General features: G+C 40.6%; 2 protein-coding genes across 3 annotated transcripts in view; both read left to right on the top strand.

Moving 5' to 3' along the window:
* The first annotated feature begins 7907 nt into the window (after positions 1–7907).
* On the top strand, positions 7908–8333 carry LOC111865854 (uncharacterized protein C14orf119). The gene has a single exon (XM_023854262.1). It carries the CDS (start codon positions 7908–7910, stop codon positions 8331–8333), a length of 426 nt encoding a protein of 141 aa, XP_023710030.1.
* Positions 8334–23353: 15020 nt separating this feature from the next.
* Positions 23354–27305, top strand: part of LOC111865810 (protein transport protein Sec23A) — a 57929-nt gene continuing 53977 nt past the window's right edge. For both annotated transcript variants that reach the window (XM_023854147.2, XM_023854138.2), the window contains exons 1-3: positions 23354–23566; positions 23710–23858; positions 26955–27085. In XM_023854147.2, coding sequence (XP_023709915.1) covers positions 23711–23858; positions 26955–27085 — 279 coding nt within the window. In that variant the 5' untranslated portion in view covers positions 23354–23566; position 23710. The remainder of the gene's footprint in view (positions 23567–23709; positions 23859–26954; positions 27086–27305) is intronic.

Here is a 27305-nt window from a genome sequence, read left to right as displayed (position 1 = left end):
CACAGGGCATTTTGTCCGGAAGACTCATTACATCAGTATATCGTGCGGTTGTTCCCACGCCCGAAGGCTGCAGTATATAAGATCTTAAGCTTCGAGGCATCATGATGAAAGTACATACTACGAAACTGCTTGTAACATAAGTTATGTCGGAGAGCGTACTGCTCTCGAGGGGTCAGGGGTTTGACTCCAAATCTGTATACTGTAACTCTATGTCTTGATTTAGTTAAGTGTTTGGTTTTACCGTACAAGTTCGCATTATCCACTTGATTTCACGCTCCAAGTACTTCACGGGGTCTTTCCCACCTGCACGCTTCCAACGCTTCGGTTCAACAACCAGCTACCCGACTTCAGCAGGCAGAGTTCTACAACATCACTGCTGGCCAGCACAACCTACATGATTGAATTACTAGTAACTAATTGATTACTAGTAACACTATCATCGTTACCTGGCGATGACCCAGTACAGTTATCTGGTGGCAGCAAAATTTACGTTAGCTATCACGTTTTTAGACGTGGTGTCACACTCCTAACACCCCGAGTCTATGTGTGAAAATACCAATCTCTCACACGCGACATTTATTATAGTTCCTTCTACATACTACCATAGTCGTGGATTGGCTGCAAAGTGTCCTTGAAGTGCACTACAGCGGATAGGTTGAGGCACGATATGATGCCCTGTCAGTCCATCCCTCGTCACAGAAAGAGGCAGTTGTGTGCAAACAGTGTAGGCCGAACTACTGCCTCTATTGTGAATTGCAGTTAAGTGCAAGTGGCAGAAATCGAAAATGTGACAGTTTGAAGAAGGGGCAAACATCAAGTTCTGCCAAAAACTAGGCAAATCCCCTGGCGAAACGTTTGGCGTAGGAAGAATTGGCTGTTGCTACACGACAACGTCCCTGCACATCGCTCTGTTCTTGTCTAAGAGGAACTGGCAAGGCAACAGGTCACCATCCTGCCATACCCTCCGTAATCACCTGATCTCGCACCATGCGATTTCTTTCTCTTTCACTGCGTGAGAGCAAAGCTACGTGGTCGTAGCTTTCAGTCGTCCGAGGAGGTCGTCATTGCTACAAGAGACGCCGTACGGGAATTTCCTGCCAATATGTTTCAGCAATGTTTTCTGCAGCTATATCAACGTTGGCAGACTTGCATAGCGGCCAACGGTGACTATTTTGATTGCCGATGTGGATCTGTATAAGTTATGTGAACACCTTGTAATATGCAATGAAACCACATTCCACTAACATGACTGTACCATGTAAATATCCGACATGTTCAGTTGTATCTTTACCTAAAACAAAAGACTGGATTTGTAAAATACATTCACAGCAGCTACTATTAAACCAAAAATAAACAGTTTTTATGGGGATGAAATTCCTTCTAAGTACTATACTCGCCTTTTATTTTCTTTGCTTTAAGTTATGACATATTATATTTATATACATAATTGTACTTATCACAACTGATACCCATTATCCTTTAAATTTCAGTGACACAACACACTTATGATGTCTTTGAGTACCATCTTGCATAAGTATGTTCTGTTGAAAAAGTTTTACTTAATAGTATCCATAAATATAATTATCAGCTGAAATAAAACGTTTACTAATGCAAGTTTTGAGATGAAGTCTTCTTGGGTGATCAGCCACATGAAGATGGAGTTAGTATCCAACATTCTGAGGACTGCCTCAGTCACCATCATCAGTGTTGGGTGTTATGATGGAGACCAAGTCATTCTGCAGATTTTTGGATACTAATCCCATCATCATATGGCTCGTCACATTTAGTTGCTATGAAAACTTTAAATTATATATCAGTTGTGAGGTTTTCACAGTGGTGATTGTTACGATTGTTATCTTCCCAGTTGTGACTCTGAAGACGGAAGCAGCATGTTCCTCCAAAACTTTGCTGTCATATATGAGAGTACATAGTATCATGACCCAGAACACTACAATTTGAGAAAACATTTACTCTTATTAATTTAAAATGTCAAATCATCAAATTTAATTTTTATACCTACTTTGATATTACTGAAACCATTTCCGAAATCGTATGAAACCTGAAGGTTTCATGTATCATCATAAGTATTTTACTGTACTGTTATGCCACCAGTTATTCCGTGGTGACAGGGGGGCGTGGAGATATCCCCGCTGTCACCTTCTGTACTGCAGTCACAGGGGTAGGGCTAAGGAAACGACTGAATTGCTTCCTCTACCGTTGCTTCATTGGCTGGGGGCACACTGTTCACCGGGCTCGGCAGGAGGGCGCAGGTGCGAAATGGGGTAAGGGAGGAAATCACAACAGAAACCCACATCCTCACCCTATGCTACCCTATATTAGTATAAACAAGCAATATACAGTTATATACATTTTGGTACTATCACAATGAAAGAGCCGACTGGTGTCAGGTTACACATTACACTTTCTTAGACTATTCTTGGACCTCATCTTTTTCTCTCTTTTCACCCAGTTGCGGGTCGCTAGTCTCTTCTTTCTCCTGTTCTACTCAACCACTGTATATATATCTACACATCCCTGCTGCTAGACACACCCTCTGCAGTCTCTACATTACACCTGTCTACTTCTGCATCACTCCGTTGGATCACTCTTACGCCCTGTACACTTGTTGTAACGTTCCTAACTCAAGTCCCATTGTAGGGGTTACACTTTAATAATATCACAATTATTAAGCATGGCGATAAGAGTAGTTTCCACTTACTTGTTGAGTCTGCAGAGGGATGGTGTTGCCTGGCGTCTAGTCGGTGCCCATTCTGACATGGCCTTCGGCCGCACTTGGCCAAAATTACTGTTAGAATAATCCCCTTACTGAGTCTGAGTCTGAGTCACGTTGCAACTGACGGTCAGTCAGTCTGTCTGTCTTGGTGTCGAGCACCAGCTGGGGCTCATGACCAGATATTTCTTTGAGTGAAAGTTACTATCCTGTCTATGTGTAGCGCCCTCTCTGACGAGAGGTCAGGTCTGTCATTTGTTAGTCAGTCTGTAGTACTAAGTCAACTGTCTGTATTTACACATATTTATAATACACTTATTTCTTATTTAAATGTACAATATATACACGGCCTCCGTCAGTCCAGGCCAGGTACAGCAGATTATGCCCTTTATATATATATCCTAGTAGTATTAGCTACCACGGCAGTCTAGTCACTCGAACGGTCGTACGCCTGACCGCCGCCAAGTTTAAGCCTCTTATACTTTCTGTGTCGGGCTTCGCCTTGTCCGATGTTGCGAACATTCTCATTATCATGATTTTGTATGACTTCTGCTTGTTGCCTGCATAATTTTGTTATGTAATCATATACGTACGGGATTTTGAATGCCATGTGCAAATCGCGGACCGGTGTGCGCCTTGGAAAATTGCCAATCGTGCGGAGAACCTTGTTTTGCAGGCGCTGCAATTTCAATAGATGAGTGTCTGCCGCAAACTCCCAGGCGGGACTAGCATAAGTCATTATGGATCTAATAAGGGCTTTATGGAGGGTTAGTTTAATGTTAGCGCTCAATCGCTCATTTTTGAATAGGGAATACACTCTAATGAATGTTCTGAAGGCCTTGGCTTCGATCATTTCTATGTGTAATCTCCAAGTCACTCTCTTATCGAAGATTACACCTAGATATTTTGCACTATTTACAAATGGAATGTTTCTTCCATTTAGAGTAAGACAAGACTCAGGCGGTCGACGACCACGAGAGAAGTAGACCCCACGAGTCTTATCTTCATTAATTTTTATATTCCAGCGCTCACACCAGGTCTCCATTGAGCTGAGACCGCGCTGGAGTTTTCTAACAATAAAACCCTCTTTGCGATCTGTCGCATACAGACAGGTGTCGTCTGCAAAGAGGGCCAGGTGAACGCCCTGTGTATGGGGGGCATCATTTATATACAAATTAAAGAGAGTAGGGGAAAGGACAGAACCTTGTGGCACCCCTGCTTGTATTTCCCTTGGCGTTGACATTTCGCCTTCAACAGAGACCCTGAATTTACGTTTAGAGAGAAAGGACCCAATAAGCTTGGTCAAAGAGTTGGGGAATTCCAATTTTGATAATTTAAACAGCAAGCCTGAGTGCCACGTGGTATCAAAGGCTTTTTCGATGTCCAAGAACACTGCAGCCGTAGACATTTTATTGTTGAAATTAAGGGTCACGTGGTCCGCCAGCCTCATACATTGCAATGTCGTGCTGTGACGTGCACGAAAACCAAACTGACTTGCGTTGAGCAGGTCTCTTTCTTCAATATGTTTATGGAGGAATTTCAAAATTGCTTTTTCGAATAGTTTTCCTGTCGTGGACAGGAGGCTGATCGGACGTAAATTTTGAGGAAATTTCGGGTCTTTACCCGGTTTAGGTAAAGTTATTATTTTTGCTTCCTTCCAAGTATTTGGAAAGTGAGAGAGCCGAAAACAGTGATTGAATAAGTGAGTTAGGTGAACCAATGGTCTCCTTGGAAGGTGCCTGAGGCATTCATTTGGGATGCCGTCAATTCCACAGGCCTTTTTTAATTTCAGGGATTTTATTAATTTCTGAACGTCACATGGTCTGATCCTTAGAGGGGGGTTTTCATCCACGGCTTCCAGCAGAGCTTGAACTCTAGCCTCCACCCGCTGTTCATGGTTTTCGTCGCACAGGTCATGTGGCGTGAATTGAATTTCCAAACAGTCGGCAATTTCATTGGCTTTTTCAGAAGGATGAAATTTTAGGCCAGAAGAACCATGAATAGCAGTTGGTGCCCTTGGTCCGTCTCTCTTAAGGAGAGATTTCGCAATGGGCCATATACACTGAGGTGTGACTTCAGCGTTGCTTATTTTTGTTTCCCACCGTTCAAGTGCCTTTTTACGGGTCATTCGCCTGATTGATTTGGTGACCCAATTGACTGCCGTTTTACACGCTGGATCCCTGGTTTCTTGCCACAGTTTTCGTAGCCTCTGTTTATATTTTATCAAACGATCTAGACCAGGAAGATCGTTGTTTATGTCCGAAAGTGTAACTTTACTTGTCGACAGCCTATATGCCGAAGCAATAGAGGCTGCAAAGTCGCGTGCCGCTTTATCGGCTTCTACTCCCGAATTAATTTCTAGTTTAGGTGATATTAATTCAGAAGCGAGGCTTTGAAACCGCTCCCAATCTGTAAATTTTTCAATGGGCTCCGAAAGTTTCCTAATTTTAACGTGATCCAGTATGTTGAATATTATTGGTAGATGATCTGAGTCCAAAATATCAGAGACGATGACATCTGACACTCTGATATTTTTGTGAACCACAATGTCTAATACATCATCATTTCCCGCAGGGGAATAATGAGTGGGGCACTGTGGTGCTGAGATTTCGAAATCACTCGTAGCAAATAAATCCATAAGTTTCAAGACTGAGGGGTTTGAAACTCCGCTATTCCAAAATTGGTGTTTAGCATTCAAATCACCTGCCAAAATAGACTTACGTCTAAAGCTTAAGAGCCCTGTGATATCAGGATCACTCCAGGCCCTGCCTGGGGATTTATAAACAGCTGTAAGCAGTACTTCACTGTTACCAACTGGTATGCAGACCCCTGTCGCTTCTACTGAAATAAGGGGTGGTAGGTCTACATGGTTAAGGGGCATGTCTTTCCTAACTGCAACGGCAGTTCCGCCTTTTCTGCCCGAGTGGCGCTCGATTCTATAAAAGTGGTAACAGTGACTCCAAGATTACAAAAACAATAAAGGAAGTGGTGCCAAATGCTTGTGTTTCCAGTGTGTTCCTTTCTCCCCGTTGGAGTAAGGCCCGAGAAGACCTGAGCCAGAGTCTCACTCCACCCACGACTAGCCCGATCACCATCAGATCCCCAACCCCTCCATCTTTTCCCTTCACTTCGCAGCTGTATCCACAGTTACCGGCACCCACTGACAAGCCAGGTCAAGTCCAGGACCTGATATCCATTCCCACAGTGAAGAGAAGTGGTAGAGCCAGGTAAAGACTGACCTAGCTGCGAGCCCAACGACGGCAGCGGCGACAACGGCGACAACGGCAAGAGGCAAAGGAGGGACGGTAAAAATATAAAAGGGAAGTTTAACTGCAAACGGTACTTGAAGTATTGTCGGTGGCGGATTTTTCAATGAATTTTCTTGACGTTTTTAAAATAGTTGAGTATTTTTTAAGACACCGCCGTAAGATATTCTGCCTTGACAGCCTACATCAACATAAGGAAGAGTGTAGTCCGCCTCAACTAGAGCAAATAAGATAATGCTGAAAAAATGCTTGTAGTTATAATATTCTGTGCCAGAGTTCATAGGTGCTTGTAACATAACGCGTTTCCCGTCCATAGCACCTATAGCATGTGGGAAGTCCCACTTTTTCTCAAATTCTTCTTCCGAAGTTGGAACCTGTAAAATATAAATATATTTTAGATCTATGATTTTTTCAGTAGCCTGGAATATCACACAGCGCCGAAACCTCGGGGCTCGAAAATGAAAATGACCTTGCTGTTGCTGTTGAAGGAATAACGCCTTCTAGAATACCATAAGCGCCAAAAGCACGTCGACATAAAAGGGCCCGCACAGATATTAAGTCTGCCAACGCCGGAGCTAAAGAAGAAAATCAAACAATGCTACTGGAAGCTTTTGATATCCTCAAGTCCAGTGTATCCACACCGACAGACCCATATTTTACATATAGCAAACATGGCCAACGAGCTCAGGAAATATGACCCAAACACCTTAACACAAATGAAGCATGCAATTAATAATGTTATTTTCGAAGCCGATATGGGAAAATATTCTTATGGATATTACGCACAAAATTACAGTCAGTCTCGACGATCAGAAAGTATAATAAGGACTCCAACTCCATCTACAACTTCTGTACAATCAATATCATCAGCTACCTGTACTACCTATCTAACCCAGCAAGATAATTAGGAAAACGAAGCTGTTGGAGCGACAACTCTTGAAGAAACTATTGGATATTTCTCTCCAAAAATTGCCTAAAGCTTTCAATTAAAATTGGAAATGCCACTAATTCAGTGATTAACTCTTGCCAGTACTTTGAAAAATAAATACATACTAATCTGAAAATCTGATGTTTTATTTTGACTTACCTTAATACATTTTTTCAGGGCCTCGATGGTAGCATCGCAAACCTCGGGCATTATTCTTGACATACGTACTTTGTTCGGACACTCGGAAAAGGTATTGCAGGCTTGTATAGGAGTCTTCGGTGGGTAAGAATCTCAAAGTAATAACCATCCTCTCCCTCACAGTAATCGCTTCTCGAAATAAGGTTTCCATTTTTTTTTCACACTTGGTTTGATCAATTACGTTGTGTGTTCGAAATCCGATAATGACATTCGAGTAAAAATTTTAACTGTATCTTCCACTAATTGAAATGTCATATCTCGCATGTCTATTTACATATTGCATTCGTTGACGATATAATTCCTTCATCCACCAATGCACTTTTTTTTATTATTATTTTATTCGAAAATGTTGAACATCAACACAAATGCAGCCGCTGTACATTCAATTTTCATGGTGATGCGCGAGAGCTGATGAAGGGCTTCGATCAACAACCGTACTCGGCTGCCGCGCTTCCATGCAGCCGGGGGCAATCGATATCATCGATCTGTGATACGTAATGAACGTTGATGGTGGCTCATAAGGCTCATAAGCAGGTGATAGCGGTTGTTAGGTTGGTAGCGTGGGTAGCGTGTGCGGTAGTGTCGGTCGGTGTGGGTGTTGAGGCAGGTTGAGGGTTTTGCGGTAGGCAGTTTAAATAATGGTCGCTTTTGTTAACTGTGATGGACAGAAATTTACAGAACTAAAATTAATGCTTATTTCCAGAGAGTCGATATTGTGACAAGCGAAGATGTATTTGATTATATATATGAATAGTTCATAAACTTTCATGTGGCTATACAGAAAATGGATTCCAGTACAGGATACAGGCCTCCTGTTCAGGCTCAGGTACAATATGTGGTGGAGTGGTTTAGTGAATGGAGCGAAATGCAGCGCGGAGACTTTTTACCTGTATTGGCTCAACAGTTTGCTCCTGCAGGTTACGTAAACGGATTGGTATCTGGAGTTGAAGGGCTCGAATGTAGGGATGATCGACCACCTAGCTTGTTTCAGTGTCGCATTAAGTTGTTTCGAGAATGGTCAGAAAGTTGGGGAGTTGCCGAACGGGAACAACTTTTAAATCAGATAAAGGCTGTAGATGCAGCTTTTGTGGGCAGATTCGAAGAAGAAGCTCACTCCTTGCCTGGAATAGGTAGAATGAAAGTCTTGGGTTCCCAGCCAGACTCTTCTGATTGTTTTGAACAGGATGGTGATGAAGGAGAAGCAGATTGAGCGTTAATACGAATTAATTTTTTTCAAGTAGCATCCTTGCTTGAGACTGAAATTTGAATCCCTGTGATGTGTATAATATTATGCAACGTGTTTCTGTGTTTTATGGATTGGTACAATTTCATTTTTACAAAATTTATGAGGTAATATGTTAAGGATATTACTATAAATATGCAGTATTTGGTTCAGTTACAATATTAAAGGATTGTAAATTTTTTTTTGAGCCAGTATCATAATTCTGCAATGTTGAAGGTGTGATTACATATACTAGAATTATTACAGATTTGAATTGTACATTGTACATTAATGGAGAATCACTAGATGTGGTATGTAGGTAAGTCAATAATTATCCGCAATGTAGCTATAAATTTTATTTCAATACAAATAGAAAACTTACATTAACATCATTTTTCACCATAGTTCCCTTGCTTTTCAACGCACTTGGTCCAACGTTGGACAAGCTTCCTGATGCCCTCAGAAAAAAAGGTTTTGGGCTGAGCAGCGAGCCACGAATGCACCGCTTCCTTCATTTCTTGGTCCGAGGTGAATTGACGGCCCCTTAATGCCTCTTTGAGTGGACCAAACAAGTGGTAGTCAGAAGGGGCGAGATCAGGCCTATACGGAGGATGAGCCATTACATCAAACTTGAGTTTCCAGAGGGTTTCAGCAGTATGTGGACGGGCATTGTCGTGCAACAACACAACACCTTTCGACAGTAGTCCTTGGCGTTTGCTTCGAATTGCAGGCTTTAGCCTGTCAGTAAGCATCTCACTGTAATGAGCACTGTTTATTGTTGTGCCCCTCTCCTGATAATGTTCCAGTACTGGGCCTTGTGAGTCCCAAAAAGCTGTAAGCATCAGTTTTCCAGCAGATGGTTGGCTTTTGAACCTTTTCTTGCTGGACGATTGTGGATATTTCCATTCCATACTCTGCCGTTTACTCTCCAGCTCGCAATGATGGATCTATGTTTTGTCACCAGTGATGATTCTATCTAAGAAGACATTACAGACAGTGATACAAATGTTGTTGGCAGATGTCCAAGCATGTTTGTTTATGCAGTACTGTGAGTTTTTGGACCCATCTGGCACAGACTTCATGAAATCCAAGTCTGTTGTGGATGATTTTGTAGGCAGAACCATGACTAATTTGCAGTCAATTTGCCACTTCATCACTAGTCACTCGGCTGTCTAACAGAACCATGTCATGTGCACACTCAATGTTGTCCTCATTTATGGCCGTGGATGGTCGTCTGGCTCCTTCCTCATGCATAACACTTGTGCGACCATTTTTGAATTTTTCAATCCATTCGTAGACACTCTGTTGCGGCAAAACACTTCCCATATTGTGCTGAAAGTCTTTGATGAATTGCGGCCCCTGATACACCTTCCGACGACAAAAACCGGATCACTGAACGTTGCTCTTCTTTGGTGCAAACAGAAAGCGGAGCAGCCATGATTAACGGTAAGGCAGCGACGATAGAACTGACCTAGCAACATCAAACCTATGCAGAAATAGTGACAAGGAAACCACACATGGCAATGCTGCAAAAAACAACAGTGCTGCACCAGAAACACAAATACAACTGCATTGCAGATAATTATTGACTTCCCCTTGTATATTTGTCATACATGTCTGTAAGAGAAACACGGTGACTCAGAATTGGAAAAAGACTAAACAGAAACAGTTCCCTGCACCGCATATGTATGTGGATACAGCTAAATTGCCTGCAGGGTGTGTAATGACTTTGTAAACTAATATTCCAAGAAGCTACGGAAATGTATTTCAATTTTTGTACTTGTTCATTACAGATGACAGTTCAAATGTAAATTTGTGATGTCTGTATACTCTCGCATTGTTATGTAAAGTAGACAGTATATGATGGAAAATTATTGACCTCAGTGTTGGGTTTGAGGTCCTTACAGTGATAAGTATGCAGAGTAGTGTCTTGCGGGCTGTGACAGGAAGTTAGGAGAAACCCAGACCCCAGTGTTTTGGGGGAATGACAGGCTCTGTCTTGACTGCATGTTTTTACCACCCAGAAGACCATACTCTTTGTTGACCACAGGTCCACTGAAAGTACATATGAAAGGTATGAAAATGCAGGTTATACCACGAAGTGTGGTTGAAGTTGTTACTGCATATTATACAGTGCATTCATCCTGTGTCTACTCTTATGCGGGCTCATGTTTTGAATTTCAGCTGTCTCATGAGTTTTTTCATGAAGGCAGTTTGTGTGGGGTGAAATTCCTAATTTCACAAACCACATTATGTTAGCCACTTGACCTTGCCTTGCACTGCGCCTAGATATAAGTTCTGGAATAAGGATCTACACAGCATGTTTTAAAAATGTATATTAATTGAAGTTCTGTGTGTTTGTTTAAAACAAATGCGCCAGATATTGTCTTGCACTCCTGACTGAGGCCATTATCACCATAGCAGTCAAAGTATGAGCTGCTGTGAAGGAACCCTTATATACAGTACTTGGCTCACATGAATAGTTTTCCAGAGATAGAGGCATAATGAAATAGGTGCAGGATGGAGTGGTTTTGCATGTAATGTTGTAACTGTAGAATGTAACCCATTTCTTTGTATTTTGTTTATGATACTGTCTTTGCGTGCCCCTCTTTGGTATATACAAAGCCACAGGAATCTATGGGTCATCCAAATATAAGTAGGGTGTGTTGTAATCACTATGAATGTTCTTAAATAAGTTTTCCACTCTTCCACATTTTACAGTTTTGAAGGTGTTATTATAGCAACAGTTTAAGTTAGATCCTGAACATTGTATTTTACTGGGTTTCCATTGTAGGATATCGTTGCATTGCTGTAAACCTGCCAGATTTCCTGAGAAAACTCAGCTTGTTTACCACTTCCCAAGCATGTTCAGAGCATCATAAATTGAACACCCCATGTTATGTGAAGGGTTTAATTATTATCTTCAGTCTTGTTTTCGTCTTTAAGGTCCCTTGGTGTTGAGGCTTGTTGTGTTATTCATCAGTTCTTTGGCCAACCACCAGATTGGTACCTTAGAGTAGTCTGTGACCACTGCATCCATAACCACTTGATATTTCTTGACATAAGATATTTCAGTGGCAAAGGATTTTCATGATGGTATGTTACAGTTATTACAGTGAACTCATCACATTTGTGAGGGTTACAGTCCTGTAAACTTAAGAAAATTTGGAATTTACAGTGTTGAAAGTGAAAAATATGGAAATAGGTTTATGGCTTAACAAAACATGAAAACAAAATGTAAATATATAAGAACATAGAAAAAAACAGTAAATCATAATATACTTTATATTGTATCGGTATGTATTATTTATAATAACTCATGGAGCTCAGCCCTCCTTGAGAAGCTTCCAGTTGTGCAGTGACTCAAGAATTCCCCAGCAATTTATGAAACCTGAAAGTTACAACTAGGGACTGGATTTTTATGCCCTAATAATCCCTTAAATATGTATGCATTTATGCATGAAAAACTTCTGAAATATGCACTAAAATATGCACATAAAAATTTATACCAAATATTAAAATTGATTTTACATTATTTTAAGACCAACAAATCAATATTTAAGTTCATTTTATGTAATCACTTAATGATTCACCTGCAATAAAAAGCTATACTTAAATACAAATCGTGNCGCTACGTCGCCCCTCACTACGTCAGTCACGCCCATTCTCCTTTGTTGGAGCACTCCTTCACTATCTTGTGTGTTGTGCTTTTGTTGTGTCGTGCTCCTGCGACTGCGTGTGTTATACTGTACTGAAGATGGCATTATTATGCCGAAACATGTAGTGCGAGGGAGAGAAGGAGTTAAATGAGTGTATGCACTGCAAGACGGATTAAATAAATCATGGACTTCTCTTCTGTTGCAGTTCACAGTTACTAAATGTTTTAGGTTTTCCATTGTTAGTCGCCTCCTACTGTCTCATAAGATGTCCTTATAGCGGGAAAGACTTCTTTTGAATTGAATTGAATTGAATTGAATTTATTTGCATTCCATAGATCCTAAGTAGGTTAATACCTCTGGATATAGAACAAGTCAAAATAATACCTACTGGTACAAGCAATTTTATCTTAAACTAATAGAGCTTAATTCTACATTATTCTCTATTTACATTGAGGTATTCGTCTACAGAGTAGCTTAGTACAGGAGCTTAGAGGCACATGTACAAAAGCCACTGTTTGCTCCACTGTTAGTGATTTTTTACTTGGCAGTTTAGTACATTTACTGGCTAAAATTTCTTCAATTTCACAAATTTGTTCATATCCTGGATTTTTTTTAAAGAATACTGTGTACTTCTTCCTTTACTGCTTCACCAACTCTTCCAGGAACTGAATTCAATTTGGAAACAATGGTTTTGAACACACTTAATGACTGATACAAAGTAGTATTGCTATTGCTTGCCTCCAGTGAGGAAATGACGGATGAAAGATGAGAGAAGTGAGCAGATATATAGGAAAGATTAGTTTCTAGTTCTGCGTTTTTTAGTACATCTTGGGCAATTTGAATTGATGCTGCACTTTTGGGATCAAACGTATTCACGACATTCCTAACTGTTTCTAAATGTTTGGTATAATAACTTGCTGCACACAGTCACGTGCTCCAGCGCGTTAAAATTGGTTCAGGCAGAAGTGGAGCACTCAATGCTGGTGCTTTAAAGGCTCATTTTCTGTATGGCGCTTTATCAAATACCTTCTTCACAGAAGACACCAACTTGTCAACAAGCGGAAAATTTGCAAGAATTGTTTCTGCAACATGGTGCAGCCCATGGGCAAGGCAAGTCAAATGTGTCATATTTGGAAATACAGTAAAACTTGGTTATAGCAACATCGGTTTCTGCGACACCTTGTCTATTGCGTCAAATATTCAATGGTACGAACTAATTCCTCATAAAGCAACTGTTTTTATACCTTGCTTAGTACGACATGCACAGATGCATCAACCTCATATGTAACGTCATTTTCATTCCTGAATTTCTCTGATATGGGCATTGAACGTAATTTAGAAAGTGTGTATTGTGCAAGTAACAGGAAACAGATGAAGATAACTGATTACTATACTCGTATCTAGGTACAGTAAGGCACAACAATTGATGTAATCCACTGTAATTTGGTGAGTAGGCCTACCTTTAATATACGGTATTAGTGCGGTGTGTATTGTCAGTGAAAAGTGCTGTAATATGTCTTTGATATTACACATTTGGGCAATTCCACGTTAATGTTACGTTAGTCTGTACTTAACTACGTATTTCACTAAAAAATGCAACATTTTAACTCAGTTTTTGGTAGATTTTTACGTGATTAACATAAGGCTACTGTGGAAGTGACCATTTCGGTTACGACACTATTTTTAGGTCCCTTTGATGATGTTATAACCAAGTTCTACTGTATAACTTTAAGAGCAGTACCGGCTTTCATCAAATAACTTGCGGCATCAGTCACAAAGAGCAATACGCGCTCATACTGAATGCCATTCGGCCATAGTAAATTCATGGAATTGATACAAAATTCGGAAACTGCGGAGCTATTTGTGGTTTCAAATTGCTCTCCCGCAAGAAGATATGGGGTAGATTGTTCATTCTTATTAAAATGTATATCAATCACAACAGACCATCATATGGTAATTCATGAGTATATAAGGTATGCCATGTATTCATGAATTACCACCTGATGATCTGTTATGATTCAAACATATAGTTGATAGTACATAATACAACTAAATATTAACATTTATTAATTAGTCGTTGCCTCAGCAGTCACCAAAATACCTCAAGACCATTATACGCAACAGGATGTGGAAAAGCATTGTAATAGTTTACTGGTATTATATAAAATTGTATTTCCTGTGCAAGCATGAATTACAAGTTGGATCAGTATTACTATGGAAGGTGTATCAGTGTCTTGCAAATAGTTGGCAGCTTAGAGTTATTGCCCAGACCTTGAAATAGACTGTTTCTTACTTCCTATAAAACATTCCATTCAATCGTTTCTCAATATATTTTATCACTTTATGTAATATGTATTTTTAATTAGAGATGTGGTAAATATATTAAAGAATGGTGACTGCAGAAAATATGTCTTTGGGTACATGTAGAAGCTCACAACACTACACCTCTTTCCATTGCAGCCTGTAAACTAGTTTTAGTGTGCTTACATATTTTAAAATCAGTTTCTTGTTTAAATGTTAGGGGAAAATATCCTTCAAAAATATTTATATATAAGGGAAATTTATATGATGTATAGTAATAAGTTCCACAAATTTTAATTCTTGATAATTGCCCGTTTTTGTACTTTTGCAGATATTAGTAGCGTGAAATTTTCACTGTTTCTGCCAAGAAGGAAATGGTATTAAATGTTCATGTGAAGTATTATGGGGTAGAGTTATTTTTTGTTACTGTATTCTTGCAGATGGGTATCGTACAGCACAGGGAAAAATTACTTATATCTTTTTTATTGTTAAGTAGTTTTACTTAAATGATTTCCATTGGCCCCTTTCTTTAATGATTAGGGTCTAATCACAATGCAAGTATAATTTTTATAAATTATAATGACCTCAGCAGGTGATGGAATTAGCTCTGCAGTTCACAGTATGCACACACTTCATCTGAGGTGCAAAATGGAAAGGGTTAGCATGATATAGAACATGAGAGTTACAGAGTTAAAATATAATATGTATACCTGAACAGTTGCCTCGGAGCCTGTGCTTTTACTGTCTCTGTATTTTGTATTGCTATATGGTAATGCAGATGGTGGAGCTCCTGTGAAAATTGCATTCCTATAAACATTACAGTTTCTGTAAGAACTGCTGTGCTGTAATTGTGTAGCAAGTGAATTTACTAATATTGACCTATTCTAATAGAACTGCTTTCCCAGTCAGGATCATTGTTGCCCAATCTTTGCAGGTACCTACCAGTCCCAGCCAGAATTTCCTAAAGGTCATGATTTTGCAGCCTTACTATGAATACATGGCCAATAGCCCCGTGCAGGGACCTTTCCTGGTAGTGGGAGTGCGATATAGAATTTTGGGGGAAAGCAAAGGAAATTAGTAGAAGATTTCCGAACTAGCTGATATTCAAATTGGCTTTCTTGTTCATATGAAATTTCAACTTTTATTTATGAATACTATGTACACTTCTAATTGCGTTATGATGGCATTCCTTACTCACCTATAATTAAAGTTTGCTTGGGCTGAATATTGATGGAAACCCTCAATCGGGCAGGTGTAAATCGCAGCTTGCTTCACTGTTGCATGACGTGTTTACAGAGTCGTTGCTTGGCAAGGCTGTCGAGAGTTTTTTGTTCCTGCGTAGCAACCAGTGTGCTGTGGGAACTTCCCACAGTCCATAACAGACAAATCCCGCAGTGCAAATATCAAAGTCATGTTGCCACTGACGGTCAGTCATTCCGTCTATCCTGGTCATGAACCCCAGCTGGTGCTCATGACCAGATGTTATTTCTTAAGTGAAAGTTACTGTCATGTCCATGTAGGGCACCCTCTCTGACGATAGGTCGGGTCTGTCATTTGTCAGTCATAGTCTGTAATACAGTATGCGCCAAACTTACAGTACTGAAACTCGCGCGTCTCGAACGCGCATGTACGTTTGTCGACGGGTCATAGTTCCAGCCGCACGTATTCCCAGTAGTGAAAAGTAAGTTGTGTTGTGCCGTTGTTCGAAATGGGTCTCTCGACGGAGGAAAACGTATTCATAATTGAGTATTATTTCCGCTCATACGGAAGTGGTCGCCAGACAACTCGCTTCCTTGGTTTTGAACGGCCAGATGTTATCGTCCAGAAACCGCTACATAGTACACGTGTGACGATATGGTGTGCCGTCTCAGCACACGGTATATAAGGTCCCTATTTCATTGAGGATGAGGAAGGCAATTCTCTTACCGTCACCCAGGGACATGGTGATCGGCCCATTTCTTCAGGATTTGAGAAGGTTCTGTCGTGCAAGAGGCCTTCACATGAATAAACAGTGGTATCAACAGGACTTATCATTTCAGTACTGAAATTTCTGGCGCATACTGCTTTAAGTCTATTGTCAATATGTACACTTATTTACACTTGTCTACTCAAATGTACAATATCTGTCAGTCCAGGCTCAGTACAGCAAACTATGCCCTGTTTCTAGTAGTATTCGCTACCACGGCAGTCTAATCACTTGAACCGTCGTATGCCTGACCGCCGCCAAGTTTAAGCCTCTTATACTTACGTCGGGCTTCACCTTGACCAATATTTCGAACACTCATTGATATGATTTTGTATGACTTTTGTTTGTTGCCTGCATAATTTCGTTATATAATCATATATGTATGGGATTTTGAATGCCATGTGCAATTCGCGGACCGGTGTGCGCCTTGGAAAATTGCCAGTGGTGCGGAGAACCCTGTTTCGGAGGCGCTGCAATTTCACTAGATGAGTATCTGCCGCAGACTCCCAGGCGGGACTAGCATAAGTCATTACTGATCTAATAAGAGCTTTATGGAGATTTAGTTTAATGTTAGCGCTCAATAGCTCACTTTTGAATAAGGAATATACTCTAATGAATGTTCTGAAGGCCTTGGCTTCGATCATTTCTATGTGCAATCTCCATTTATCTCTCTTATCGAAGATTACACCTCCTTCGAAAGGAGGGTTTTGTTGTTAGAAAACTCCAGCGCGGTCTCAGCTCAATGGAGATCTGGTGTGAGCGCTGGAATATTAAAATTAATGAAGATAAGACAAGAAACAAAGACGAAATGGGCAACATTCACATGTATAGGAAAAGAAACAAGAAATATTACAAAAATATTTCGAGACAAAATTAAAAATGACATTTAGAACTAAGAACAACTTACAACACATATTGAAATCAAAACCACAAATAGATAAATATAACAAAAGTGGTATCATCAGAATGAATTGCCTAGATTGCCCCATGGAATATGTAGGACAAACTGGGAGGAAATTTAATACCACATATAAAGAACACATTCGTGACATAAGACACAATAACAGTAATACAGGATACTCGGAACACACATTAAATGCGGGACACGCATACAGTACAATACAAAATACTATGAACATCATAGCAACGATTAAAAAAAGACAATATTTAAACACATTGGAAAACTACCATATCTACAGAACCACAAAGAAAAACACGCATATGAATAATATAAATAAAGAAATATATAACCCAATATTTCCTGAATTACAATTTACACAGAACAACACAACCCTACCACCTACCATCACCACATTTACCGCCACAACACCATAACTCGATCAATAATATAAGAGAACAAAAACAACACACACACATCCAACGATACAACGCACGCAGCCACAATCGTAGAACACATCATAAGACACAGTGAGTACTAAACAGTATAATATTAACAACACGAAACCAATAGAAATCAAAACATAACATTAATTTGTAACATTTTTCACATTGCAGATATACACACAACATTAGAAACATAAGAAGAACGACCCCCACGAGGGTGATTTAATAATACGAATTTTAAAAATATGACGTACGAGATAATATGTTTTAACAAGTTTTAAACATATGAACTTTATTATTATATAAGGACGTATACAAATGTAATATTATTTGTAAATGGACATATAAAGGCAAGCAGTGAAATGGTTAACGGATCGATACACCTGAAGATGGCAGCATACTGCCGAAACATGTAGTGTAGAAGTGGTAGATGGGATTGTATGCACTTGAAGACTGTTAATATATACACATCATAAATATGAATCAGTGCAACAAGACGCTAAAATACAACGCATTCGTTAGAGTATATTCCCTATTCAAACGTGAGCGATTCAGCGCTAACATTAAACTAGACCTCCATAAAGCTCTTATTAGATCTGTAATGACTTATGCTAGTCCCGTCTGGGAGTTTGCGGCAGACACTCATCTAGTGAAATTGCAGTGCCTGCAAAACAAGGTTCTCCGCACCATTGGGAATCTTCCAAACTGCACACCGGTCCGCGATTTGCACATGGCATTCAAAATCTCATACGTATATGATTATTGAACCGTGTTACGGTTATTTCTGTGTATGGTCGTTGGATTTACCGTCTCTCTCTGGCAACTGCCTATGCTACGACGCGGAGCCGATCCTTTTCCCATTAAGTTCTTTGCTACCAGAGGTCACGTGTTTCCCCTTCCCTCCTGTCCCGACACAAGCTGAAGCTTCCTACGTTTACAGACAAGATTGTCTGTCGCTTTTTCCTCTTCGGCTTCGACCGAGAAGGTCGGTTTTGATTACGCATGTTGCGTAGAAATTCTGTTTCGGCACATTATGTATTACTGGAAGAGAGAGAGAGAGAGAGCCCTTTCGAGCTAGTATGAGCTGGCTGGCTCGGGAGTTTATTTATTTTTCCTGGTTTGTAATATAATTTATCAACTAAGTACTTACTGAGTAAGTTGGGCGATCTGTATTGGGACTGCCCTGTATTAGTGAAAGTGCCACGGAGTTACGTGAGTTACGATTGGTTAATGAGTGCCGCAATGCGGCGGGGGCACTTTGCTAGGATTGACTGCTTTGTTTCTTTCAGCTCTGTTTTAAGTATTATTCTGAAATCGGGTGTAGTCAGAACATAATGATTGATTTTCATCTTTTGCAATCAGATTATTGCGACAGTTTAAACCCTGTACATTCAAGGCCATTGATCAGCTCATGTCGGTGAACCTAAGAGGTCGCAACCGTCACTTTAACTGCGTGCCCATTCTGATTCTTTCTTGACTTGTGTTTATTTGACGTTTTTCCTGCCCTTCAGGCGAAGCTGTGGTATTTTCCTTTGTGATACTTGTACAATTTATATTTCTATACTTATGTTACAATATACTTTATGTTATTGAAAAACCAGCTGGATTGTTCTGCTTTCTGTGTTCTCTGCTTGATTACTTGTACTGCCTAACGCCTATGCCAGCTAACCCTCTTGGTTCCTCCCTTGAGATCCCCTTCCACATTGGGGAGGCATTGGAACACCACGCGACAAACAGTCGATTTGAGCTCCGGCCGTCTTCGACGAGGTGGGATGGCTCATTATATAATATAATTATGCAGACAACAAGCAAAAGTCATACAAAATCATGTCAGTGAAAATGTTTGCAATATAGGTCAAGGCGAAGCCCGACTAGAAAGTATAAGAGGCTGAAACCTGGCAGCGGTCAATGCATACGACCTTTCAAGTGATTAGACTGCCGTGATAGCGATTACTACTAGAAATAGGGCATAATCTGCTGTACTGGGCCTGGAGTGATAGGAGCCTTGTATATATTGTACGTTGGAGCAGATATTAGGCATAACCTTATAAATAAGTGTACATACTGACAATAGACTTAATATTACCGACTACGACTGACAAGTGACAGACCCGACCTCTCTTCAGAGAAGGCACCGCACATGGACAGAACAGTAACTTTCGTATATAAAGAAACATATGGTCATGAGCCGCAGCTGGGGCTCCACACCAAGACCAACAGACTGACTGACCGTCAGTTGCAAAATAACTTTCAGTTGTCTTTGACACCAACACCAGTCCTGGTGTGAATACAGATTGCAACCATGGCATAACAACGGCGAATATACAGTCGTTGCTATGTAAGGTCTACATCAATATGCGACTATTGGAAGTAGTCACAGTGGATCGCGTGCTAGCAAACTGCAAGCTAGAAACTACTAGCTGCCTAGCAACGGCTGAGTAAACAGCCGATGCTAGGCAACTTCTTCAATAATACGGACAGTGACATGTTTCCTATAGGTCCGGCTCTAGGTTATATAACAATGAGTGGGCTGACTCATCGTCAGTCTCAATATGTCTTGAACTCGGATGTTGACAGTTCTACAGTTCTAGTTCGGTGTTGCGTTTCAATACAACGTTCAAGGGGGTTACAGAGTTCACTATTTTTCTTCTTCAATTCTTTAAATTCATGTACATCTGTGTGTACTGTACAGCTATATTAATTATTATAAAACAGTTCAACAAGTGATTGTCCCTTCATACATAGACATCCCACATTGTTTTAGTTTGGGTCAGCAGGACAGCAGCTCACTAATAGGTATGTTCATTTCTTGTGATATAAGTTTTACCATTATCTACAAATCCAAGACTGACTTAGATGCATGATATTAAGTCCTCATCTTAAATATTTCTCATATTGTTTATTAAGTATAGTTTTATCTTTTTGTGTGTTCAGTTGGACAAAATAATGTATTAAATTTTCTGACAATTGATACTGAGTGTGATAGTCCAACCACACGCATAATCTAGCACGTACCTTCCAGCTCTCCAGTAGGAATACAGCATTTGTTTGTTAGAATATGATTTTGTATGGAAATTATTTTCATAGATTGCATCCTGTTGTGGATCAAAGACAATATATAATATGTAGGAACTATGCTACCCTTGCACCGATAAGGATCCGTATCGGTATTTCAATAGCTATACGAATACCTGCCTGATGATGGTCATGTATGACCGAAACATGTTGCAGTAATAAAGATATAATGTAATAACTGAAATATTTGTGTGTTGACGGTAGCATAGTTCCTACATACATATTATATATTGTATGGAAATTAATCTATTCAAGCTGAATATTATATTTGTCTTCAAAACGCGATTTCGGTAATTTTCAGGGGGGATAATGACCGCTTCTTTGCACTTTCCACACCCGTATATGTGGGATCCACCCACATCGAATGAAGTGCTAGCCAATCGCAGGCTAAGAACAATCCGCTGTTAAGCAGCGGGTGGGCAAACAGCTTTTGCTAGGTAGAGCCTACAATACGTGACAATAGGCGTCCGTCGTTAGGCAAGGGACCTTTTTTTTTATAAGTCCGACCCGAGGTTATATAAAAGGAAGACTCGTGTGGAGCCGGTGTCGGATACTTCCACTGTTCCCGGGAGGCGACGAAAAAGGAAGTCTCAATTCCGAGACAGTAAAGTACAGTCGCGAGTCGCAAGGGACTCGGACCCGAGAAAAATTGTGGTGGCAAGTTCCAGCAGCATATACAGAAGACAGACCCTTTCTCTTGTCAGAGAGGGCGCCCCACAAAATCAAGACCGTAACTGCCAAACAGTAATACATATCTGGTCGTGATCCCCACGTGTGACTTGACACCAAGACTTATTGACACCGTTAGTCACAGTGTGACTTTAACTTTGACAGAGACTGCCGTTGTAGCGGAAGCTATTAGCAATAAGGCATTATCTATTGTGCTGAGTCTGTACTAACAGAGGTCATGTATATATTTTATATACATTTATTAACATGTAAAATGTAAATATCCTTTACATTATGACAAATGACTTACTACTGCAGACAATGACTGTGACAAAGAGAGACAAGTCCTCGCGTCAGAGAGGGCGCCCCATAATAACAAGACCTAAGTGTCAAACAGTAATAAATATGTGGTCTTAACCCCAGATGGGGCTCAACACCAAGACTGACTGACTGACCGGCCGTCAGTCGGAGTGCGACTTTTTGACTTAGAAAGACACTTTAACCGCGTTGAGTCGGGGTCAAGTACCTCCACCATAACCCTGCGAGTCGTAGGAGGCGCCGAAAAGGGAAGTCTCAAAACTGAGACAGTAAAATATGGTCGCGAGTTCCAAGGGACTCGGACACGAGACAGATTGCAATGGCAAGGACCAATAGCATATACAAAAGACAGACCCGTCCTCTCGTTAGAGATGGCGCCCCACACAAACAAGACCGTAACTGTCAAACAGTAATAAATATGTATGAGGCTCGAGACCAAGACCGACTGACTGACTGACCGTCAGTCGCAATGTGACTTTGACTTGAGGAAGACACCTGTATAGGGTACATCCGACAGACCGCAAAGAGGGTTATGTTCTCAGAGAGCTGTAGCGAGGTCTCAGTGCTACTGAGAACAGATAAAAAACAAATGAAAATAAAACTCAGACAACCTACTTTTCTCATAGACTTAGGCGCCCTGAGGCTCATCTTACATTGAACGGACAGAATATCCCCTTTGTCAATCATGTAAAATACCTGGGTGTAATCTTCAATAAGAAGGTTACATGGAGACTTCACATAGAAATGACTGAAGCCAAGGCTTTCGGAACATTTCTTAGACCCTACGCCAATAATAAACCAACCCTCCATAAGGCAATGATTAGATCAGCAATGACTTATGCTTGCCATGGCTGGGATATAGCGCCTACAAAACAGGGTTCTCGGCACCACTGGAAATTTTCCAAGTTGCACACCGGTGCTCTCGACCTTCGGTATGGATACAATTATGTGACAAAACTGTGCAGGTGACGAGCAGAAGTCATACAAAATCATAGTAACGAACATATTCGCGATATAGGACAAGGTGAAGCCAGACATAGAAAATATAAGTGGCTTAAACATGGTGGTGGTCAAGCTTACGACCGTTCAAATGACTAAGCTGCCGTTGTAGCATAAGAGACGTAAGTTAGGCATGATGTGCTTTGTGAAGCCTATACTAACAGAGAACTTGTGTGCAGTGCAAAAGGAAGAATTTTCAGTAACATGTTATATGTGCAAAATATACACTTGACGAAAAGCCAAGCATATTCATAAGAGACAAACTCATCTTCTCGTCAGAGAGGATGTTGCACAAGGACTATTATCGCAAGAGTTCTGTTGGGAGTTCTGAGTTTTATTTATAGAAACTTAATACGTTGTTGTCACTTCAAGCATCGACAATCCCACAACATAAATAAAATTTTCTGAAACATGCGTGTTACGCTTGGATGATATTAGGCCAAATCATTCATTGTAGCTGGGGTTGTTCACAAAAGTGACTAAAATCGTATGTTCGGAAGTACGGTCCATGATACCTCTGGATTTGCTGCAACAATTTCGCATATCACGCATGCCAGACATTGATCATAATAACAGCTATCGCTTCCAGACGAGCCTCACATACCACGGGTCATTCTCATACTGTCACAGAGAACATCGGTTCGTTGTATAACTAGGTTATGCTAAATTATCGACGTTATCGATAGTCGCATTTTATCTAATTGGAAACCCGGAAAAGAATGACGTGGATCGTTGCCGTAAAAGATTAATATTGTTGGTTAGAAGTGTTGCAAGACGAATGTACCTGAATAATGAAATTTATAATTAGCGTACGTGTGTAAGTTTGTGTTTTGTACGTTGTATTTAGCGGTTTTTGTTCGTGGTTTTATAATTAAGCATTTAAGCAAAAAGTAAGTAACCTGCATCAGTATTTTCTATTCTATTTAAGTCCAGTCTCGTGAATTTGTATTCTATTTATTCACTTAAAGGTTTTGAAGTTCTGCTTTGCACACGTTTTGTAAGTAATAGTTCTTCATTTTCCTTTCTTTCCAAGGATGACAACATACGAAGAATTCATCCAGCAGAATGAAGACCGTGATGGAGTACGTTTTACGTGGAATGTTTGGCCATCAAGTCGAATAGATGCGACGCGTTTAGTTGTACCACTTGGTTGTCTGTATCAACCATTGAAGGAAAGACCGGGTCAGTTATGTTCGGTATAATTAGATTTATTTAAAGAAATGCTGGTCTTAAATGACTTTTCCAGTCTAGAAAACCGAAATTAACGACCGTGGGAATTCGTTGCGCTGACCACGCAACACCCTTTATCCGCTAAAGTTGGCACTAACTTCGCCGACAAGCGGCGGTCGCTTGGTCGGTATAGTTCGTGTGCGGACTAAAACCACGGAGTTTGTGTGTTTTTTTTTTAATTATTTTTGAGTCCATATAGTCAGGAGGAAATGACTGCCCAGCACTAGGTAGATGTTCTTGTTCACATGACTATTGCGCTATACCGAAACCTAACCTTGGTATTGGGAGGTGGTGCTTGTTTGGTGACATATTGTTTTGAGAAAGTTATAGTGTCAGTTAGGCCCCCATACACACACAGTTTGGCCTTCTGATCGACCTTACAGGCAAAACGCGCAGATAAAGTGGCAGGCTTCTTGCCACAATCACAGTCTTCCAGCCTATAATGTTGAGTCACCACGTCACGTGCTACGGTCCTGCAGGCAGAACTGATGGACTGACAGGTTTCCCACAGGCCAACAGTCCAAACGACTGGCCGGCCGGCCGCACCACACACGTCAGTTTTGCCGTCTTCAACTGTGCAGGCCGAATTGGAGGCCAGACTGTGTGTGTATGGGGGCCCTTATTCTAGAAGGTAGAACAGTTCTCTTTCCACAAGCAGCTGCTCTTATGCTGTTGGCCCATAAAGCATCAAGATGAGATGGAAATATCTGATCATGCCTTGGAAATGCCCCCGTGTATCTTATGGACCAGTTCATGAAGTCCATACTCCATAAAACTCGTTATTTTTAGCTAAAAGTCTATAGGAATGATGGTAATCACTGTATGTTTAATGTTTTCCTGGCCTTGTTTGTTACATCAACAGCCAAGTTCAAAGTAGTATAGTGCAGTATAATTCATTAGTGTAATGTATCTTATATTTATATTTCTTCATACTCCCACAAATACATGATCACCTAAGTTTGTCCGTATGTTCACGATATCTTTCTCTGTTTGAATCTGTCAAGTAGTCCGAGCACATATTCCTCTTACCAAGAACACCTAGAAACTGAATGAATTGGTAGAAAGTATAAGTAGTTCAAATCAGAAGATTGTCATCATAATCTTCATGAATTAGGCCTTATGTGGCCTGTTTCATCCTCTTGAAGAGTATGCTGGTCCCTCCATGTTGACTGTGGTCATCCTGTATTTCTTCTTCTTTTAGGGTTGTATGAGGGTTGGAACTTTAATAGTGGCAACTATTTATTTACAACTGATACAAAATAGATGTGCATGTTTCAAAGTTTTACTGTCCTTCAGTGTAGTCACCAGCATTGTGTACAACCTGTTGCCAGCGATGTGGAAGTCGTAGGATACCTTTAGCACCTCCTGTTATGTTGATAGTTCAAATGGAGTGGTCTACTGTCTGAAGAATCTCTGGAACAGTTCTGAAGCGAATGCCATGAAATGGGTCATTCATCTTAGGAATCAAGTCGAAGTCACAAGGGCATAAGTCCGGGGAGTATGGTGGATGGTACAGCACTTTCCAGCCCCATAGATTGAACAGATCAGCCACCACTTGCCATTTCTGCATTTCCGTCAAATCATGCAGAACCCATCGTAATGCAATTTTTCTCATGCCCAGGCGTTCCTTCAGAATGTGAAGCACAGTCGTATGTGCTAATCCTGTCTCTCGGTCCTGCTCATGAATCGTATGGCGTTGATCACTCTCCAGTAACGCGGAAAGAGCACACACTTCTTCTTCACTGACACTAGGACGACCTGGCCGACGCATATCTGCCACATTTTGGCATCCCTTGTTGAAGGCTTTTACCCACCTTGCCACTGTTCTGTAAGGCAATGCAGATTCCCGCAAGCCTCTTGAGGACCTTGATGACACTTTCATGCTGTATGGCCTCTGGCACATTCAGTGTTTATCCAACTCTGTTGTTCCTGTTTCAAAAACATCATGACAACACAACATTAGACCGCCAGCTAACACGAGGCTCTGTTCTTTTCGTCACTGCGCATGCGCGTGATGTGGGAAGTGAGAGTCCATTTGCTCTGAGGTAAGGTAGGTGTGTAACTAATATGTGGTGTAAGTGACATTTGGTTCTGTTGCATGGCGTCTCTACAGCAGTGTTGCCACTATTGAAGTTCCAGCCCTTGGATGTTAGAATATTTATCAGAATCCACATGTGTTCCATTCATTGCATGTGATACTTCCATTTTGATGTGGATATGAGAAGTTTATTCTTTAGATTAAAGATACAGAGGCATGCAGTAATGTAGTCTTTTGAGGCACAATGCTACAAGCTGGAAGGTCATGGGTTTGAGTCCCGATGAGGTGGATTTTTTTCAGTATACCTAATCTTTCAGTCTGCACCGTGGTTCTGGGGTCGTCTCAGCCTCTAACAGAAATGAGTACCAGGAATCTTCCTGGGTGGTAAAGGGCAGCTGGTGTGTAAGGCTGACAACCTTACCGCCTTCGGTGAGCTGATTGTGTAGAGAAAATGTGGGAACCTTGACATCTCACAACCCTGTGGGCCTTCATGGCCTGTTACAACCATAGATTCACCTTTATTTACCTTTTACCTTAGATTAAAGATATTCAGCTCTGCCATAATTTTAGTATTTCCTAGTTGGTGCTTCCTTGTGTAGCCTGCTACACTCCACAAGAATTTCATATTTACAGTTTAAGTTTTTCTCCCCCACCCACTTTTTTTTTGTATTCCAAATTTTGGATCCATAGGTATTACCATAGCTGTGTCCTATAAAGTTATATAAGTTATATATATATAAAGTTATATATAAGTTATCAAATTCAGTAACTTCTGCTCACAGAAAAGAAATCTGTTATTACCTTTGTGCTGAGATTTGGTTGAATATATGCATTGCTTAAATGAAAACGAAGATCTTTTTGTAGAGAAGCCTCTTTAAAAGCATTAAAAATATCTACTGTTAAATTGCTAATAATGCTGGAAACTGCATGCGAGTCAGTACTCCAACTACCAGGAAAGCAGTACTGTGCCTTAGATTCTCAAAGTGAATTGATATGCTACTTAATTGCAGATTTGCCTCCCATTCAGTATGACCCGGTCCCCTGCACTCGGAATACGTGTAGGGCAATTCTCAATCCTTTGTGCCAGGTAGACTATCGTGCCAAGCTCTGGGTCTGCAACTTTTGCTTACAAAGGAATCCTGTGAGTATATGTATATCATTGTATGTTCCTTCTACTTGTAGTAATATAATGTATTCCTTTTATGATGCTCAGTTGTTTATGTAATTTATTGTTCATATGGCCATACAATTGTACCTGGATCAGAAAGTTAGAGTGTGACTGGACAGAGGGGAGACAGGAAGTGTGCAGATTGGAAGAGGAGTTCGACAAGGATGCTGTTTATCACCAGTTCTGTTCAACT

The sequence above is a fragment of the Cryptotermes secundus genome, unplaced genomic scaffold (assembly GCF_002891405.2).
Source record: "Cryptotermes secundus unplaced genomic scaffold, Csec_1.0 scaffold968, whole genome shotgun sequence".
Classification (NCBI taxonomy): domain Eukaryota; kingdom Metazoa; phylum Arthropoda; class Insecta; order Blattodea; family Kalotermitidae; genus Cryptotermes; species Cryptotermes secundus.
Note: the sequence above shows the minus strand (reverse complement) of the source record. Positions and strands in the feature narration are given on the sequence as shown.

Excerpts from the sequence above, each read along its gene's own strand:
- LOC111865854 (XM_023854262.1), top strand. The coding sequence starts at position 7,908 with ATGGATTCCAGTACAGGATACAGGCCTCCTGTTCAGGCTCAGGTACAA.